The sequence below is a fragment of the Crocuta crocuta genome, unplaced genomic scaffold (genome assembly GCF_008692635.1).
Source record: "Crocuta crocuta isolate KB4526 unplaced genomic scaffold, BGI_CrCroc_1.0 scaffold333, whole genome shotgun sequence".
Lineage (NCBI taxonomy): Eukaryota > Metazoa > Chordata > Mammalia > Carnivora > Hyaenidae > Crocuta > Crocuta crocuta.
Genome location: NW_027532856.1, coordinates 1203687 through 1222751, shown reverse-complemented (window position 1 = coordinate 1222751; position 19065 = coordinate 1203687). Strand labels below are relative to the sequence as shown.

The following is a 19065-nucleotide window of genomic DNA, read 5'->3' as shown; positions in this document are numbered from 1 at the left end:
CGGGAGTGGCTGACTGATCCTGGAGAGGAAACGGCATTCGGAGCCGCGCTCCCGCCCAGGCCGGCCCTGACGCGGGCCTCGTCAGCCGGTAACGGGGAGCCGAGGTGGGGGTCAGGGAGGCGACCACGAAAACGGTGAAGGTCAGAACCGAGAGGTCTCCTCCGAGAAGGGTGAGGAAGGGGTCTGCGCCTCCCTCTACAGACTCCGCAGAGCCGAGGCGGGGTCGACCCCTCCCAGGGGCGGGGGCCTGCCTGGCCACTGCAGCCCTGGGGACTGATTGGGCGGGGCGCTCCAAGAAAGGGGAGGAAGGGGTCAACGGGATGGAGGGCTTCCCGGCGGTGGGAAGCAGGCGGTGGGCTGTGGTGCTGAGGCCGTGGGTGGGGTCCTAGAGCTGGGACTCCAGTGACGGGCTGGGGAAGCCCTGGGACCGACGGGTCTCTTCCGTCTCTCCTTTGGACCCTGACTGGAGGCCGGCGGGGGTGGGGGCTGGGGAGGGCGAGAGGCGCGAGGGGGCGGGTCCCGGCGCTGCTCGGCGCTGATTGGCCGAGCGCGTGTGGAATCGGGTGATGGGAAACGCAGTCCCGCTCTCCGGTGCCCTCCTGCTCCTCTCCTTCCCCCCCGTGGCGAATGTGCTGCGCGGCGGCGGGTGCTTACGCTCGCGGGGTTTGGCTGTTGCAGGCAGGAGCTGGGAGGAGGCGGCAGCAGCAGGAGCAGCAGCAGCGGCGGCAGCAGCTGGGAGGAGGTGGTGACGGTGGCAACGGCAGCGTCGGGGACGATGGCGCGACTGGTGGCAGTGTGCAGGGACGGGGAGGAGGAGTTCCCCTTCGAGAGGAGACAGATTCCTCTCTACATAGACGACACTCTCACGGTGAGCGGGCCGGGCCGGGCTCGCCGCTCCCCTGGCAGCTGTTTCCCCTCCTCCCCCTCCCCCAGGCCGAGCGCTGCGCACTGGAGAAAGAGTGTGTTGCAACTCCTAGGCGAGGCCTTCTCTCCGGCAGGCCCCACAAACTCGCCTTTGCAGTGTGTCGCACGGTAACCTCTGCGGGCCCCTCGCCCCGCGCTCCGCAAGCATTTCAGGGCCCTCGCCAGATTTTCCTACCTTTTTGAACCCTCTCCCTTTTCCCTGTCTCTTTACGAGACGCAGCTTTCGCCAAAGCATGCGTCTCGGAGAGGGGTTGAAGGATCTTGGGCGTTTAGGGCCTATCCTTTACAGAATCCACCTACCCTCGGGGAGGCTTAATTATCTGGAAATGTCGCAGCTGCACTGCTACCTGTATATTTTGTCTCTGTACTGTAGCTCACTACAGAAGCATAATTATTGAGGGGAGAGTGACATGCTCTTGCACTGTTAAGATTCCACTAAAATGATTCGGTTTCATTAAATGGTCTCGTATCGCCCAGTACCTTAAAACTCTCTGAAATGGTTGTATTGCTAAGCCATGACTCTTCAAAATGGGTTTTCTTGGCAATACTTATTTTTTCGTTTACAGGTAACCTTTTCTTCTTTTGTTACTGAAGCAAAATTATTAAATGTGTAAGAGCATTATAAAAAGCTGATTGCTCATCTTGAGTGTCAAAACCCACTCAGGGTAGTGTTCTTTTTTAGAGTTTATAGTAGTAGAGCATTACTGACCCTCTGCCCTGTGTTGCTGTACTATTTCCTCTGAAAGGAAATGGCAGAAATTTGAATTGAATCTGAACAGGAAATAAGTGCAGTTGCCACTATTTCTTAAATGAAATGAACCTTTTCTAAATATTTTTTGAAATCTTCATTTTGATGATCCTGAAGCTTTGTATTATACATTTGCCTGTTTTGATAGGTGTAACTCAGTCTCTTCATATTAACTACATTTGCCTTACTAACTTTACCTTTTTGTTTTTTAGAGGCAGTTCTGTTTTGTTCTTGAATTTGGGGGGCAAATATCAAAGTTTTCTCAAATCTTATATAAAATGCAAGTCATTGTAGAGCTGCCACTCTATGCCTTTCTGTTTGCCAGTCTCAATTAAGATTTGATTGAGCTGCACTACTTTTAAAAGGATTAGAAGAACCATTCTGTTACTTAATTTGTTAGAACTTTTTAAGTGAAAGCATCTATAATTACCCAAGTATATTTTTTTCCATAGAAAAAGATAGAATGATTTGGCCTGACAGAAGGTAATAGAATTTGTGTTGGTACATTCGAAAGTGCTTGTCTGCCTTGGATATGATTTCTACATTTTTTTGGATTAAAAGTGTAATGGAACTGTATTTTAAGCTAAAAAAAACAAGCACTCTGATCAAATGAAATGATGGCATTTCTCAATTTGAAAACTAATAGATGTTCATTTGTTACTTTCTTCTCTTCCAACTCTAACACAAACACTTTACTAGAGCACCATAGTTTGGTATATACCTTCTATGACTGTCCCTGAATGCCTTTGAAGTTTAAAAGGATCCTGTGGGTTTAGACGTAAATTTACTTTTGAGTGTTTGATATCAAAACATAGGGGAAATCAACATAAATTTGAATATTTACATTTATAGACACTGATTTTCTTTTTATGTCACATAACGTCCTTTTATGTGAATGCAGCTTTGATATGTCTGTCATATAGAACTTTAAAACAATGGGTACTTTTATACTCTGTTCTCTGTACAATGGTATTAATTTCTAAATTTTTCTATAGAAAAAGATGTAACTTTGCACTGTGATGTATTATACTTTTTTCTACAGAGAAGTTGGGACTGGATTGAACCTGGTAGTTGAGTTTTGCTTTTATTGTCTTGTGGACTTGTGGCCAAGGCAGATATAATTTAGGGTTATTTAATTTAAATAGCTTACAAGGCATTTAATTTAGGAAAAGGTACCATTTTTCTTGGCTTTAGATTGGTTTTTGTCACTGGGAATGAGTGGGACTATTGCTTTGTTTCGGAACTTGTGCATAGACCCTTGATGCTGGTTAGTGAAAATTGTTGTCAACAATGCATTATACTTAAGGAAATAAGTTTGTTTCAGAACTGTTCTACCAAATACTACTTAAAAGAAGATTGCAGACCAAACACCTGTTGGGGAAGAAGGAGGGAAGATGCCTGTAGCATAAGTTTATGTTCTCACTGGTCCACTGATAGTTTGAAGGCAGTGTATCCCTGAAGTTAACATTTGGTCTGGTTTTTGTTCTTAAGGTCCATAGTTACTGAAAAAACATTGTGTGATCCTTAAAGTAGTTTTAGAATCTTGTTAGCACCTAGATGTTAAGTCTGATTACCACTTTCACAATTAAGTTACAAATGTTGTATCATTTTAGTAACAGAAGCTGAAACCTCTGTCCTTAGTTCAACCTGGGATTTTACCATAGGATTTGTAAAGTAAATTGAGAAGCTTCTATATGAGGAAGTAGCCTTCTCTTATGAGTCCACATTTAAGACTTATTTTGTAATTTTGTGGGTTTGAATACTAGAGTACAGTGCTGATATAGGTGTATTTAAGAAAATGCCAAATAAGTAAGCTGGTTGAATATTTAGGAAAATGGTATGCTATATGGCCAAAATTCTTTTTGGTGTTACTAGAATTGTAAACTAGTAGATGGACAGATTACAGAATTTATTTTACAGACATTTATGAAGAATTAATAATTTTTAAGTAATTAGTTTTTTTAAGAATTAATAGTCAAAATTTATACTGCTTATAAAATAGTCTTTAAAAATTACCATATAACAAAAAATTCTCCTTAATTCTACTTTCCAGAGATAGCTAAGGATATAGCAGCATTTGCTGTAATTCTGGTCAAAGACACACATATAGATGCTGAGTTGAGATGTATTGTTTACTATAACATTTTATATCTTGCTTTTTTTCCCTAAGTGTAATACTGAGGACATTTGTTCTTGTCATTCTTTTTTTTTTTTTTAAAGCTATTTTTTTAATGTTTTTTAATGTTTTATTTATTTATGAGAGAGAGACAGCGTGAGCAGGGGAGGGTCAGAGAGAGAGGGAGACACAGAATCTGAAACATGCTCCAGGCTCTGAGCTAGCTGTCAGCACAGAGCCCGACGCGGGGCTTGAACCCACGAACCGTGAGATCATGACCTGAGCCGAAGTCGGACGCCCATCCGACCAAGCCACCCAGGTGCCCCTGTTCTTGTCATTCTTAAACACCTTTTTAAAAAATACTTGTTTATTTATTTTGAGAGAGAGAGTAGGCACGAGCAGGAGAGGTGCAGAGAGAAAGGGAGAGAGAGAAAATCCCAAGCAGGCCTCACACTATTAGCAAGGAGCCCGATGCAGGGTTCCATCTCACTGCCTGAGATAATGACCTGAGCCGAAATCAAGAGTAAGATGCTCTACCAACTGAACCACCCAGGCACCCCAATAGCCTTTAATGACCATGTAATAGTTTGTTGTGTGACATCCCATAATTTAATGATTCTTCCTTAGTGGATATAGGGATGATTCTATTTTTTACTATGAATAATATAGGGATTTAAATAAGGTGTAAATTTCTGCATTAAAGTTTTTTATTTTTCCTCATGCTTTGGAAATACAGTTACTGGATCAAAGGCTGAGAACCTTTTATAAGGTTCTTGATACATACTGTCAAATTGCTACAATATTGCTGGGTTGCAGTTTACTCTCCTAATAATTAAAATAGTCTAAGTGGACTAAAGACTTTGATAATACTGTTTTTTTTTTTTTAAGTTTATTTATTTTTAGAGAGCACAAGGAGAGAGGGGTAGAGAGAGACAATTCCAAGAAGGCTCCATACTGTCAGTGCAGAGCCCTACACGGAGTTCGAACCATGAGATCATGACCTGAGCTGAAATCAAGATTGGATGCTTAATGAACTGAGCCACCCAGACACACCTGATAATTTTTTTTAAGTATATTTATTTTGAGAGAGAGAGAGAACAAGCGGGGAAGGTGCAGAAAGAGGGAGAATTCCAAGCAGGATCTGTGCTGTCGGCACAGAGTCCTTCATGGGGCTTGGTCTCATGAACTGTGAGATAGTGACTTGAGCCAAGATGAAGAGTCAGATGCTTAACTGACTGAGCCACCAGGTGCGCCCTTGATAATGTTTTTTCTAATTTTATTTTTAAAAATTTTAACATTTATTTATTTTTGAGAGAGCGTCAGCAGGGGAGGGGCAGAGGGAGAGGGAGACACAGAATCAGAAGCAGGCTCTAGGCTCTGAGCTGTCTGCACAGAGCCCGACAGCGGGCTCGAACTTGTGAATTGCAAGATCACGACCTGAGCCGAAGTTGGCCATCCAACCGACTGAGCCATCCAGGCGCCCCATAATGGTTTTTAACAAAGACATTAAAAGGTAATAAATGGTAGCGTATCCACTTTGGGATTAGGTGTTTAGCCTTTGTTGACTTTAGTACTTAATGTTTTCTTTCACTTCTTAAGTATTTAGTTGATTTTACCAAGGGTGACAGATGTTATAAATACCTGTGAGGATGAAATAAAAAAGTAAAGCTAAATAATAAATACAAATTTAATAATGTTGGTTAGAGCTTGTGAGGATGTGCTAAAATCAGATTATTTGTGGTCAGGAGAAACCAGGACAGCTTTTTAAGAGTGAAAGTGGGTAATGGATTCAATAAACTTTATAAGACAGTAATTGCAGGACAGTGACTGGTTCTATTTTTGGCTAGTTAGGGATAGGTAACCTCATCATGAAGCAGAACACTAATGATTCCTCTGTGAAACCACACCTGAAATACTTTACATGACTGTCTTCCTTTAGATAACCTAGAAACTGAGTATTAAGTCAAGGAAGTGGTTTTAAAGAATGGGGAAAAATAGTGCTACTATCCTCTTTCCCTTCTCTTTTTCCTTTTTTACTGTCATTTCTCAACAGTAAAGAGCAGATAGTGATTGGCCAGAAAACAGCAAGGTAAAAAGCCAATGCCGTAAGTGTTTGAAAGGCAAGGACACAGTAATTATTTAGTGTAAGTGCAGAGTTTGTAACCAGGTTGGTATAGTTTAAGTACAAGAGAAAATTTAATATTATCCAAGCCAGTGAAACACAGGAAAAACACAGTAATAGATAGACCCAATCTTGACATTTATCTTTGCTAGTTAGGTTCAAAATGAAATGATGTGAAATGAGCATTAAAAAACATTTTTTCACCCTGTTCGTTGTTGTACCTTTTAGAAAGAATTCCTAATGCAGGTATTTTCCATTAAATAATAACATGTTTTTATTTTAAAGTTTATTTTGAGAGAGAGCGAGTGTGCATATGAATGGGGGAGGGGCGAGGGGAGAAAGAGAGAGAGAGAGAGAATGAATACTAAGCAGGCTCTGTGCCATCACCACAGAGCCTGATGTAGGGCTCGAGATCATGAACTGTGAGATCATGACTGAGCTGGAGTTAAGATTTAGATGCTTAACTGACTAAGCCACCCAGGCACCCCTGAATTATATATATTTTAAAGGTCACCTGGTAGGTCTCAATATGTTAGATTTGTTCTTTGACCTCTGCTTTAATTAAAACAATGAAACATAGTTGATAAGAATAAAAATAATTCGTTTATACAGAGTCAGAATTTAGTATTTCATCTATGAACCAAACTGGAGAGACCTTGATTTGGTTAAATAAGAGGCATTCTTTGAATGTTCCTTAAATTGACAGCTTTGATCTTAATTTTCTTTTTTATGGTTGCAATTGATATGTGATTGGTGAGAATGCAAATCAAGGTGTCAGTTGCTTACATGGTAGATTTTGAGTGTCCTGCAGTGTTCTGTTGAAGTATATGGCTTTGAAAGTTTATTCTACCCCATTGTTCCGATTGACAGTTCAGTTTCTTTGTGTTTTAAACCATATAGTGATTCCAGAAAACATGTGAGTTAACTGTTCAGTACTCTTAACTATTTTTTTTTCATTAAAAAAATTTTTTTTAAATTATTTATTTCTGAGAGAGACAGCGTGAGCAGGGGAGGGTCAAAGAGAGGGAGACACAGAATCTGAAACAGGCTCCAGGCTCTGAGCTAGCTGTCAGCACAGAGCCCGACGCAGGGCTCGAACCCATGAACCACGAGATCATGACCTGAACCGAAGCCAGACACTTAACCGACTGAGCCACTCAGGCACCCCTGTTTTTTATCTTTTATTAGTTTCATGGATCTAATATTGGGATTATTAATTTTTTTTCAATATGAGTAAAGACTGCTAAATGTAATAGTATGGATCATTAGATTTTTTTTTTTTGCCCATTTATTTCTGTCATCCTCACCAGTTCATTTAGGGCCACCTTGTTAAAGCAGACCGGTGACCAGTTTTACTTAGTATGATTGATGCTGCTTAAAACAACACCCAGTATAAATGAAGCTACACCAAATGGCTTCCCCTCTTACTACTACCACTCTTCGGAGATGTTAGTAAGACTATGAGAGGGAAGACTAGAGAGAAGTAAATAAACCTGAAAATTGGATAATTGACCCTTGACCCTATGAGATTTGGATATATAGTCTATTTGTATGAAAGAAGAAACTTCCAGAACAGTAAAAGCTTGAGATGGAAGCATGTCTCTTGAGTATGGTATAATTAATACAGAATTGAAAACAAGAAACACTAATTCTCCCCTTGGTAATGAACAGTATATGTGCATTGTAATAAATTTGGGAAAGGTAGGAACACATAAAGGAAAAAGTCCTCTATCTTTTCATTGCCTAGATATAGGCCACATCTAATACATCATGTATTTTCTTTTCCTGTAAGAAAATGCCATATATTCAATCATTTGAATCATAGTGTACGTGCAGTTTTTCATTTTGTGAAATACAGTGGATTCCTGGGTTGTTGAGTTGTTTCTTGCATCATTGTCCATCCTTCGTATCCACTCGTCTTTACTTCACATATCCTGTATGCCCCTCTTACCAAGTCAAGAAAAGATCAATCTATTGCTTACACTTGTCTTTGCTGTTCAGTCTTTAGTTTATTGTTAGAACAAGCATGTTTTAGGGCTCTCATTTCTAACATGGAGGAAAAAGAATGGTCACCACTATTAAAAAAGCAGGTCTTTGTGGTGCTGGTTGGTGCAGGAGGAATTGTTTTAAGATCATGTTCAACTTGGTTGGGGTATTTGTAGTGTTTTGTTTTTGCCTCATATGGGTCTTTTATCATGACTTCACTCTTTGAGTATGTAGGAGTTTGTGGTCCTTGTCATCTGGAAATAGAAGTTTGTCCTAGCACAGTATGTTTGATACCTTTAACAATGTTTTAGTTAAGATATAAATGTATTACTTTATTTCATTGTTTTGAAAGGCATACTCTATTTCCCCCACATTTTAATATCTCTGAAATTGTGATGCTTTTACTTGGTGACAACTAACAGTTACAATGGCTCTTTCCCAGTGGTATGTAACTATGGTATTTCTCAAAATCAGTGGTGTCACAGATAAAGGGACATGTGCTAAAGTAATTCCCCATTATCTTCCTCTGGTAGGGAATTTTGATAATTGAATAAATTTCTCTGTATCCTTTTTGTTCATTTTCAGAGCAAACATTTAGTATGTGCCAGGTACTGTTCTGAGTATTTCATATATTATGTATATGGTAATTTACGTTATAAAATTTACCTTATTTTGTAGTTAAGAGAAATAAATATATGCCTGTTTAATCTGGTTATTTTACTTATTAAATGTTCTTACTGGCTACTGCAACAAACACTTTCATTTATTTTTTTAATTTTTATTTACTGATTTATTTTTTGAGAGAGAGTGAGAGCAAGCACATGCGCATGTGAGGGAGGAGCAGAGAGAGAGAAGAGGGAGACAGAAGATCTGAAATGGGTCTTGTGCTAACAGCAGAGAGCCTGATGTGGGGCTTGAACTAATGAACCATGAGATCCATGACCTGAGCTGAAGTCACATGCTTAACTGACTGAGCCACCCAGGTGCCCCTAACAAACACTTTTAAATGTAATGTAATCCGCACAGCCTACTCTCTGAGATCTTAAACAATATTACTTAAACTCGTTTTATAAATGAGGAAGCTTAGAATCAATCAGGTTAAGTAACTCGCCAGAGTTATGACCTAGATTGTAAGTGGTTGAGCTGGGAATTGAACTCCTGTTTGCTTGACTTCAGTGTCCTTGCTTCTAATTGCTATACCATACCTGGTTTTAGAAACGTGGATAACTTGAGTTTTTGTTTCTAACTTTTTTTGACAGGGGGCGTGACTGGGACATGCAAATCCTGCTTTAGGGGTCTATTTCTGTCCGAGTTTATAAAGTAGTTTGTAGCATGTTTTCAAAGAAGATAAACTACTGATTTTCATTCTTTTGCATATTAAGATGGTGATGGAATTTCCCGACAACGTGCTAAATCTCGATGGGCATCAAAATAATGGTGCACAACTAAAGCAGTTTATTCAGGTAATATTTTTTAAAATCAACGTTCTAAATGGTGTATGTGTGTGTTTTGAAGAGTCATTTAAAATTTTAGCAAGTATTAATGTCATTTTACAAAACTAGGGCTTTCTAGGTCTTAAGATTGCACTGAAATTGCTTTCTTTCACTATTGCTACAGTGAATCTGTTTATGTTGCTGTTATGTGAAAGAGATTTGTTGGTGTTATCATTTTATATGTCCCTAAGGATTTAGTTTCACCAAACCATCTTTGCTTGTTTTTGAAAGGTAGAGTGTATAACTTTTCATTGAGAATTTGTTGTTTTTCTTCTGTAGTGATTGTTTGATAGTTTTGTTCAAGTAAAAAAAAGAAAAAAATCCTGTACTGTGATATTTATGGTTTTTATTTAATGCTTTTGATTTTTACTTAATTTTTAAGCAGTATGATGCTTTATAAAACCCTGTATATAATCAAGATAATGGAAGGTAAATTGTTATCTTCAAAATTCTGTTTTTACTTTGGAGAATGAAAGGTTAATGGTAAATGTGAGAAAATTCTGGGAATATCTTACTTTCCCATCTGTTTTTGGTAAAGCTGGAAGCATTATTTGTAGTATAACTCCCTTCAGGTAAAAGTTATTTACTAGAGTTTTGCCCATTTCTCTACAGCTGTGGTTCTTAGTCATTTTTCTACCTTGTCATAACCAACAGATACCATTCATATGCACCAGCATTTTAGTTATTCACTGTAGGCTCCTACATGGGTAAGATAGGTCCTGTTCTTTCCTGCTAATCCATAACACACCTGCCCATACTTCTAGGTTGAGAATTGTTGCTGTAGAGGATTACCATCCTAACCTGATTCCTGTAGCTAAACATGGTGTGTTGTTAAAAGTTGAGAGGAAGACATGGCAAAGCTGCATTGTGTCTTCATTTTCTTTCTTTTTAAAATGTTTATTTCAAGTGAGTGTATTAAGCTTAATACTGACTGAACAAACACTAAATTTCCAGATCCAGGGCTTCTTTTTGGTATGCTGGGGTACATACTGCTTAGTCCTGACATGCTAAGCAGAGTTTTTTATACCTTAGATACTAGAACAGGGGCTTTGTGAAGCAAACTCAGTACAGCATGGGGAAGGCCAACTTGTTTCTCTGACTCAGTTGCAGTTAGAGATGACAAGCTCTTTCCCGGCTGTACTTACAACACAAAAATAGGAACCAGAAGTAGTAGTAAAGAGAAAATTTATGTCTTAAGGACTGTTCTTCATTTTTCTTTCTTTGTCTCTTTCAGCGACATAGTATGCTTAAGCAGCAAGATCTAAGTATTGCCATGGTGGTGACATCACGAGAAGTATTGAGTGCACTTTCTCAGCTTGTCCCATGTGTTGGTTGTCGTCGCAGTGTGGAGCGCCTCTTTTCCCAGCTTGTAGAGTCTGGAAATCCTGCCCTTGAACCCCTGACAGTAGGCCCCAAGGGAGTCCTATCTGTAACTCGAAGCTGCATGACTGATGCAAAGAAGCTTTATACCTTATTTTATGTACATGGGTAAGTATAATCAATGGTGGGGGGGGGGGTGACTTTGTTGTTAACACTGGTAGTTCTTTTACTAAATTGGTAGGGGCAAAGCTTGAGTTCAAATTCAGCAATTTATTGAGAATCTTTTGTGTGTCAATGACTATACAGTTTTTGTTCTCATACAGAGAGAGGCAGGCAGTAAACAAATACATGATTTGTGAGGTAAGTTACAACTGAAGGAGATGAGAATGGTGGAGTGGATTTAATATGGAGGATAGACAGGGAAGGCCTCTCTAATAAAATGACATTGAATGTAAACTTGAATGAAATGAGTAAGTAAACCATGTAGATATCCAGGGGAAGGAAGCGAAGGAGCCAGCAAGTGTAAAGGTTCAGAGGTTGAAGTTTTCCTGGCTTATTTGAAGAACAGTAAGGAAGCCCTTGCAGCTGGAGCCAGATGAATGAAGGGAAAAGTAATAAAAGATGAGACCGAGGTCACCTGGGTGGCTCAGTTGGTTAAGTGTCCAACTTTGTCTCAGACCATGATCTCACAGTTTGAGAGTTCAAGCTCTGCATTGGGATTCCTGCTGTCAGCCCAGAGCCGCTTCAGATTCTCTGTCTCTCTCTCTCTCTGCCCCTCACCTGCTTGCGCATGTGCACACGCATTAGCGCTCTCTCTCTCTCTCTAAACATTAAAAAATGGTGAGATCAGAGGAGTAATAAACCTACTTATGTATTGCCATCCTGAGTTTTATCATTGCTTTTTTGATGTTTATTTTGAGAGAGAGAGAGTGAGCGAGCGAGCGCGCTGAGGTGAGGGAGGGGCAGAGAGAGAGAGAGGAGAGAGAATCCCAATCAGATTCTATGTTGCCAGCACAGAGCCCGTCTTGGGGCTTGATCCCATGGACTGTGAGTAAATGATCTGAGCTGAAACCAAGAGTCGGACACTTAACCATCTGAGCCACCCAGGTGCTCCTGTTGTTTTTTACTCTAAGTAAGACAGGAAGATTCGGGAGTGTTTTGAGTAGAGGAGTGACATGGTCTGACTTGAATTTTGGTTTACTTTGATCTCTGTGTCAAGAATAAATGAAAAGGTGGTGGAAGGGTAAGGAAATAAAAGCTGTTTAATAAAGTCCGTGCAAGAGATAATGGTACCAGGGGCGCCTGGGTGGCTTAGTCGGCTAAGCGTCCAACTTTTGCTTAGGTCATGATCTCGTGGTTCGTGGGTTCGAGCCCCGTGTTGGGCTCTGTGCTGACGGTCAGCTCAGAGCCTGAAGCCTGTTTCGGAGTCTGTGACTCCTTCTCTCCCTGACCCTCTCCTGCTCACGCTGTCTCTCTCTCTCTCTCTCCTAGAAGTAAATAAAAAAACATTAAAAAAAAAAAAAAAAAGAGATAATGGTACCAGTATGGTGGTCACAGAGGTAATAAGAAATGGTTGGATCCTGGATATATTTTGAAGAATGAACCAGTAGGATTTTTGGATAGAATGGATATGGAGGAGGGCATCAAGGATGATTCTCTGATTTAGGATCTAAAGAACAGGACAGGGGTGCCGAGGTGGCTTAAGTGGGTTAAGCATCCAACTCAGGATCTCAGCTCAGGTCTTGATTTCGGGATCAAGAATAAAGAACAGGACAAATGGTTCCCATTTACTGAGAAGAGTAAGACTAGGAGGAGCAATTTTGCAGAGTTCCCTTTTGGACAAGTTAAGTTTGAGATACCAGTTGGACATCCAGGTAGAGTTTAGAGAGGTCTGCTCTAGAGATAAAAATAGTGTCATCAGCGTGTGTGTGTGTGTGTATACGTACATATATGTACATAGTGTTTATACATATAGTACGTAAGCTGTATGTATGCATACATACATAATTTAAATCCATAAGATGAGATGGTCACCAAAGAGTGAGTGTAAAAAGGAAAAGAGAAGAGGTCTGAAGACCAAACTCTGTTTAGAGGTGGTGGTAGAGACTTTGGAATTTTACTCTGCCTCAGAAAAGCCTTGGAACAATTTTGAACAGAGAAATAAAATAATGTGATTTTTGTTTTGAAAAGATCACTCCATCTGCTAAAGCCTAGATGTAAATGCAAAAGGTGGAATCAAGGAGACCATTTGGGAGGCCAGCTGTTGCATTGGCTAGGCTAGAGAGTCAAGTGGGACCAGGGTGGTGATGATGGAGGTGAAAAGTGATTTGATTCTAGATATATTCAAAAGTTAGAGTTGACAGCCTTTGCTGATTGGTTGGATGTGGGGTGTGGATATTAGTTGTATACATTTCTATATTTGTACAAAATTTTTGTTGATGGCTTTTCTTTCTTTTAATATTTTTTAAATTTTTTATTCATTTTTGAGAGAGAGAGAAAGACAGAGTATAAGCAGGGGAGGGGCAGAGAGAGAGAGGGAGACACAAAATCTGAGGCAGGCTCCAGACTCTGAGCTGTCAGCACAGAGCCTGTTGTGGGTCTCGAACTCATGAACTGTGAAATCATGACCTGAGCTGAAGTCGGATGCCCAACTGACTGAGCCACCCAGGCACCCCCATTGAGGGCTTTTCTTATCAAAGATAGTGACTATTTAGATAATGTTTGGACAGGGGAAGATGGTTGAGAGGTAGCAATCAATCATAAAATATTTGAGTGTCAGGCACACTGTTGGATATACAGTGCAGATGCAGGGATGAATGAGACAGATACAGTCTAGGGGAATGAGTACATTGAATAGAACAGGTCTCTTTTAGCATATTGACAGACTAGGAATGGAATGGAGAAGACAAGTATACAAGCTCTTCTGGGTTAGAATTTGTTTGATGGAGAAATTTTCAAGGTAAGGGATGTGTCTACAATTCTTTAAATATACTTCTCACTAAAAGGTAGTAGGTAGAGGGGTGCCTGGGTGGCTCAGTCGATTAAGCATCCGACTTCGGCTCAGGTCATGATCTTGTGGTATGTGAGTTAAAGCCTCACATCCGGCTCTATGCTTACAGCTAGGCCTGGAGCCTGCTTCAGATTCTATGTCTTCCTTTCTCTCTGCTTCTCCCCCACTTATGCTCTATCTCTGTCTCTCAAAAATAAACGTTAAAAAGTTTTTATTTTAAAAAAGGTCGTAGAGATTTTGAAAATTCTAAAGACAAATGAGGGGCACCTGGGTGGCTCAGTCAGTTAAGCATCCGACTTCGGCTCAGGGCTCAGGTCATGATCTCACGGTTTGTGGGTTCGAGCCCCGTGTTGGGCTCCGTGCTGACAGCTAGCTTAGAGCCTGGAGCCTGCTTCAGACTCTGTGTCTCCCTCTCTCTCTGACCCTCCCCTGCTCACACTGTCTCTCTCTCTCTCAGAAATAAATAAAACATTAAAGAAACATTTTTTTTAAATTTAAAGACAAATATTAATCAGACTTTTAATGATTTATTTTTGATTAGGTCCAAACTAAATGACATGATAGATGCTATTCCAAAAAGTAAAAAGAACAAGAGATGTCAGTTGCACTCCTTAGATACACACAAACCAAAACCTTTGGGGTAAGTAGAATTGCCTATCAAGATGTTTTGTAATTGTTAAGATTATAAATGTTGATCTTATGTAGTAGAAAAATGCACTACTACTTTTATTTATTAATTAGTTACACTGTAACATAGGTTAAAATAAATCTGTCTCCCAACTCTGTAATGCCTTTTTGCATTGAGACTGTGTAGGGTCTCAAAATTTGATTGAGATTTGTTTGATTTTTTTCTTTGGAAGTTGTTTTTTCTTATATTAAATACATTACAGAGGAAGGAGATTGAGATCTTTATGGAAATTTATTTCGTCAACACTAAGTTTTTCAAAGTAGTGGTATATCATTCTTTGATCTATATGATAGTCATAATGTATAAATTATTTTTCTTGTCTTATATCTAGGTCTCCCTAATAATTTATCAAGGATTAAAAAAAAGTCTTGGATCAGTTGTAGCAATGTGTATTTATGTAATTAATTCACAGTTTTCTTCTTTCTCCAATGCCCAGGGCTGCTTTTGCCACCATCTCCCAGCACATTGTTACTTATACTCCTTACAAAATTGCTTGAGATTGAGGGGTGGTGGTAAGAAGCCATGGAATTTGAAGGAGGTTTCTAACAACTAACTTTTGTTTTGAAGAGAATGGGATGATATAAAAAGTGTATTTCTGAATTACATAAAAAAATAGTTTTTTAGTATCTTGTTGATATTGTTGACACCACTGTTGCATAGATATTTTTCTTCCTAATAAAAAGACTTGGATGACCAGGTAGTGGTATGTTAATAATCTATTAAGAATTTTTTTCCCCTATACTCAGAAACAGATTTTTTAAAAATCTTATTATGAAAACTGCCACACACATAGGAAAGTAGAGACTATTTAAGAACAGCTCTCCCTTCCCAATTATCTTTACCCAGATTCAGTAGTATTATCAAAATTTGTCACATCTGTTTTATTTATCCATCTTTTTCTTTGCAGAAGTATTTTAAAATAAGTCCCAGACATCATGCTATTTTACTTCTCCGTATTTCCACATCCATCTCTAAACACATGGACATTTTCTTTGATAATAACAGTGCCATTATAACACAACAAAATAAACTATAATAATCTTTTTTTAATGTTTTTGTTTTTTTCTGAGGGAGAGAAAGAGCGTGAGCAGGGGAGGGTCAGAGAGAGAGGGAGACACAGAATCCAAAATAGGCTCCAGGCTCTGAGCTAGTTGTTAGTGCAGAGCCCAGTGCAGGGCTCGAACCCACAAACGGTGAGATCATGACCTGAGCTGAAGTCGGACGCTTAACCAACTAAGCCACCCAGGCGCCTCAAACTATAGTAATCTAATACCCAGTTTAGATTTTCCCAGCTGTCTCTAAAAATGTCTTTGTATGTGGATTCGTTAGAATCAGGATCCTGACAAGAATCACCAACTATATGATATCTCTATGAGAGTTCTCTGAACTCAGGAAAGCTCTATACAACCTAAAGTCGTTATCTAAAGAAAATTGTTATTTTATGTACCTTGTTTACCAATATCTTTATAGAGATTTCCTGACTTTTTGAAAGTAAAATTCAGTCTAGTTTTCTCATGAGACAGTGACCTTTACCTGAATGACTTGTTGACTAAAGCCACAGAGTAGTATAGTATTATAAAAAGCCTGTCTCCTGGTTTTTTGTTTTGTTTTGTTTTGTTTTGTTTTGTTATGAATACTTTTCATTTAGGAACCAAAGATCAACAGACATCTCAATATCTTAGATATCTGCTCATTGCCACCTTCCTTCAAAGATCAGTTCTACTTTTGCTCTGGATTCCATCTCCTCTGATTCTCAATGATTTTGCTTTATCAATTACCTACTTTTGTTAAATTGGCATATGACTATGTTTTCCTGTCTTTCAGTTTAAAACAAAAAACAAACCTCCACAAACTTCACATTCCCTACCACATCAGGAGCCAAATGTTTTAGAAGGTTGTTTGCTCAGTTCTGGAATCAGTATGAGTTGATCTTGAGCTCGGTCTCCTAAAGTATTCCCTTCAGTTATTCCCAGATGCCATATGGATGGCAAGCCAGGGAGTACAGCACACTTGGCCAAGACTTCCTATCCTCCACTTTGGATGGTCCCTGCCATTGTATGCTACTGTGACTCCCCCCCTCCCCCACCGCCGTTTTCTGTTTAGACTTTCTCCAAGTGTTAAAATTGATTAGGTTCTAACCTCATCAGTGGCAACAATCCAGCTCAGCCTTCCTGAGAGTGTTCTTATATCCATGCAAGTAACCCCAAGTTATTGTCTGACTTGGAGTAAGTTTGAGATTCAAAAGAAAAGTTTAGGCTACATTTGTAGTCCTGTAGCTGATGACTGAAGATTACCTTAGAGAGTAGTATTCATTATCTTTCTATCTATAGAGAGAGTAGAATAAGAGAATGCTGAGGAATTTAGTTTATTGGTAGAATAGAAGCCAGTAAAGAAACTTGAGAAAGAGTGGCCAGAGAGGTAGAGGAAGCCAAGGGAAAAGAGTGTTTCAGGGGGAGTCTGGTCAGCTGAATTGAATGCTGCTGAGTCATCAAGGACCCAGAAGTGTCTGTTGGATATAGCAACTGTCATAATTGGTGATATTGATGAACAGATCGGTGGTTGAGTAAAAACAACCAAGATCAGAATGGGCAGAAAAGTGCAGTCTAAGATGTAATGGCTCAAGCTGTGAGTGGAAAGTATAGGAGTGGAAAGACTTCTTTTTCAGGAAGTTTGGTCTTGAAGGAGTGATATAAAGACATTCAGCTGAGAGATTGTGGATAAAATCTTGATTTGAGCTGTGGCATTTTTTAAAAGTATTTTTTAGATTAATGCTTTCATGTTCTGATGATTTAGGAATCATTTCCCAGCTCTGATTTCATGAGCCTTTCCCTCAATTATGAGAATTTGAGTTTGAGGGTTAATCAGTTTTAGGAGACCATGGGTCACTTAAGCATAATTAGAAAAGAAGGAAAAATGGAAGTCGAGAGTGGAAGGATGGAACATGGAAGGCAGAGCAGTGGTTGAGGTTTTGGTTTCAAATTAGATTGCTGAACTTTGCCTGAGCCCTTGTGACAGAAAATAGAGAGCTACATTGTACATACGACCTTAGATGGTGGGCAGGGAGTTGAGAAATACGTATTAGCTATATAGAGTAGGTTAAAGATTCAGAAGTTTTTCCATATCAGGCATCCAAGGTAATGAATTCCTAGGACTGTAGTGAGACTTGCAGAAGAACAGGCAGGAGCCAATTGTTCAGAATCATGAAGTATCAAGAGCCTATCATTGAATGGAACATAGACACACATTTCTCTTGAAATGCACATCTGCAACAAAGCAAAATGCATGACCAGAGCTACATTGAAACCTGTGGGGTAGGGAATATCTGGGAAGTTTTTAGTAAGTTTTTAAAAAATTATTTGTATATATTTACTGATACAAATTGTATAAAGTGCTCATCTTTGTGTGCTATCTTTATTTTAGCATAAGTAAAAATTTGTTTACTGTAATTAGATTAATCTGTGATTTTTTTCCCCCAGCTGATAAATGTAAAGGTAGATAAGAGTTTTGTTGCCATGGGTTAGCTATAAAATCACATTAAGTAGATCACAACTTGTTAGAATTTATAATTTTTGGAAGATTGATCCATTTTACAGGTGAAAATGTAATATTTTTTTAGCCCTGTTGATTTTAACGCATTCCAAGTAGATTTGCTCATAAAATGTTTAGTATCTTAATGAGATGGTATCTTGATAAATGTAAATGTTGTTAAGTTGTGTCAGGTAAACTTAATAGTTGAGCAGAAATTTTTATGTAAAGATATGAGCATATGTTTAACATTTTAATATGGTTAAAGTGAATATGTAATTATGTACAAATTTGCAGACTTAATCTAATATAAATGTATTAAAGAGTTCTTGATTTTAGACTATAGAAATTATTTCTTCAGATTATCTCAGTGTCACTAAGCTTTGTACTATACTGTACTACAGTGAAGGGAGCAGTAGCAGTGTCAGTTCAGAGAAGTTAAGTACAGATAAGAGAAGTAGTGAAGACCACAGGAAGGACAGCAAGTGTAGGATCATTTTCCATTATGGACCTTTCCAGGGAACAGCCAGGTAAAATCAAGCAATCCTTTACTCTGCCTTTTTTTTAATGTTTTACCCTTATATATTCCTCCTTTTCACTAATACTTATTTCTTTCTGCAGAGGTTGTTGGATGGATGTCTGGGAACTAATGTCCCAAGAATGCAGGGATGAAGTAGTTTTAATTGACTCTAGTTGTCTCTTAGAAACACTAGAAACATATCTGCGAAAACACAGGTAAGTCTAAAGGTCATCACAGTATAGTTGGAAAGTGCCTTAGTGCCCTCTCAGTCATCCAAATTGACCTGTCACCTCTTCATATAATGTCATGTCAGTCAGTCTTCCCATTAATACCTGGTACTAGGCAGAGCTTAATGTTAGGGTAAGCTGTTCCTTTATGGGATGCCTCTTAATGTCAGCCTTCTTATGTTGAGCCAGCATCTCTTCTTTCTGTAATTTTTACTTTTAAATTTTATTGGCTGTTGGTTCCAGTAAAGTGTACTTAATCACTTTGGAAACTCTAGTATTTCTTGTTTTTATGATAGAACATTTCATGTTGTCATTTTAAAAATTAAAGTTTAAATTAGCAGCTTTCATTTAGTAATATTTTAAATTATTTCTTCTATAATTTTTTG

The 19065-nt window shown here is 39.0% G+C and overlaps 1 protein-coding gene across 7 annotated transcripts in view; it reads left to right on the top strand.

Moving 5' to 3' along the window:
* The first annotated feature begins 6 nt into the window (after positions 1–6).
* GGNBP2 (gametogenetin binding protein 2) overlaps positions 7–19065 on the top strand; it is a 32800-nt gene continuing 13741 nt past the window's right edge. For 3 of the 7 annotated variants that reach the window (XM_077745517.1, XM_077745518.1, XM_077745514.1), the window contains exons 1-7: positions 7–170; positions 679–868; positions 9279–9359; positions 10624–10877; positions 14261–14359; positions 18337–18462; positions 18554–18667. In XM_077745517.1, the coding sequence (XP_077601643.1) occupies positions 776–868; positions 9279–9359; positions 10624–10877; positions 14261–14359; positions 18337–18462; positions 18554–18667 (767 nt within the window). In that variant the 5' untranslated portion in view covers positions 7–170; positions 679–775. Of the gene's footprint in view, positions 171–599; positions 869–9278; positions 9360–10623; positions 10878–14260; positions 14360–18336; positions 18463–18553; positions 18668–19065 lie in introns of those variants that run through there. The other 4 variants (XM_077745521.1, XM_077745520.1, XM_077745516.1 and 1 more) reach the window with 3 other exon arrangements.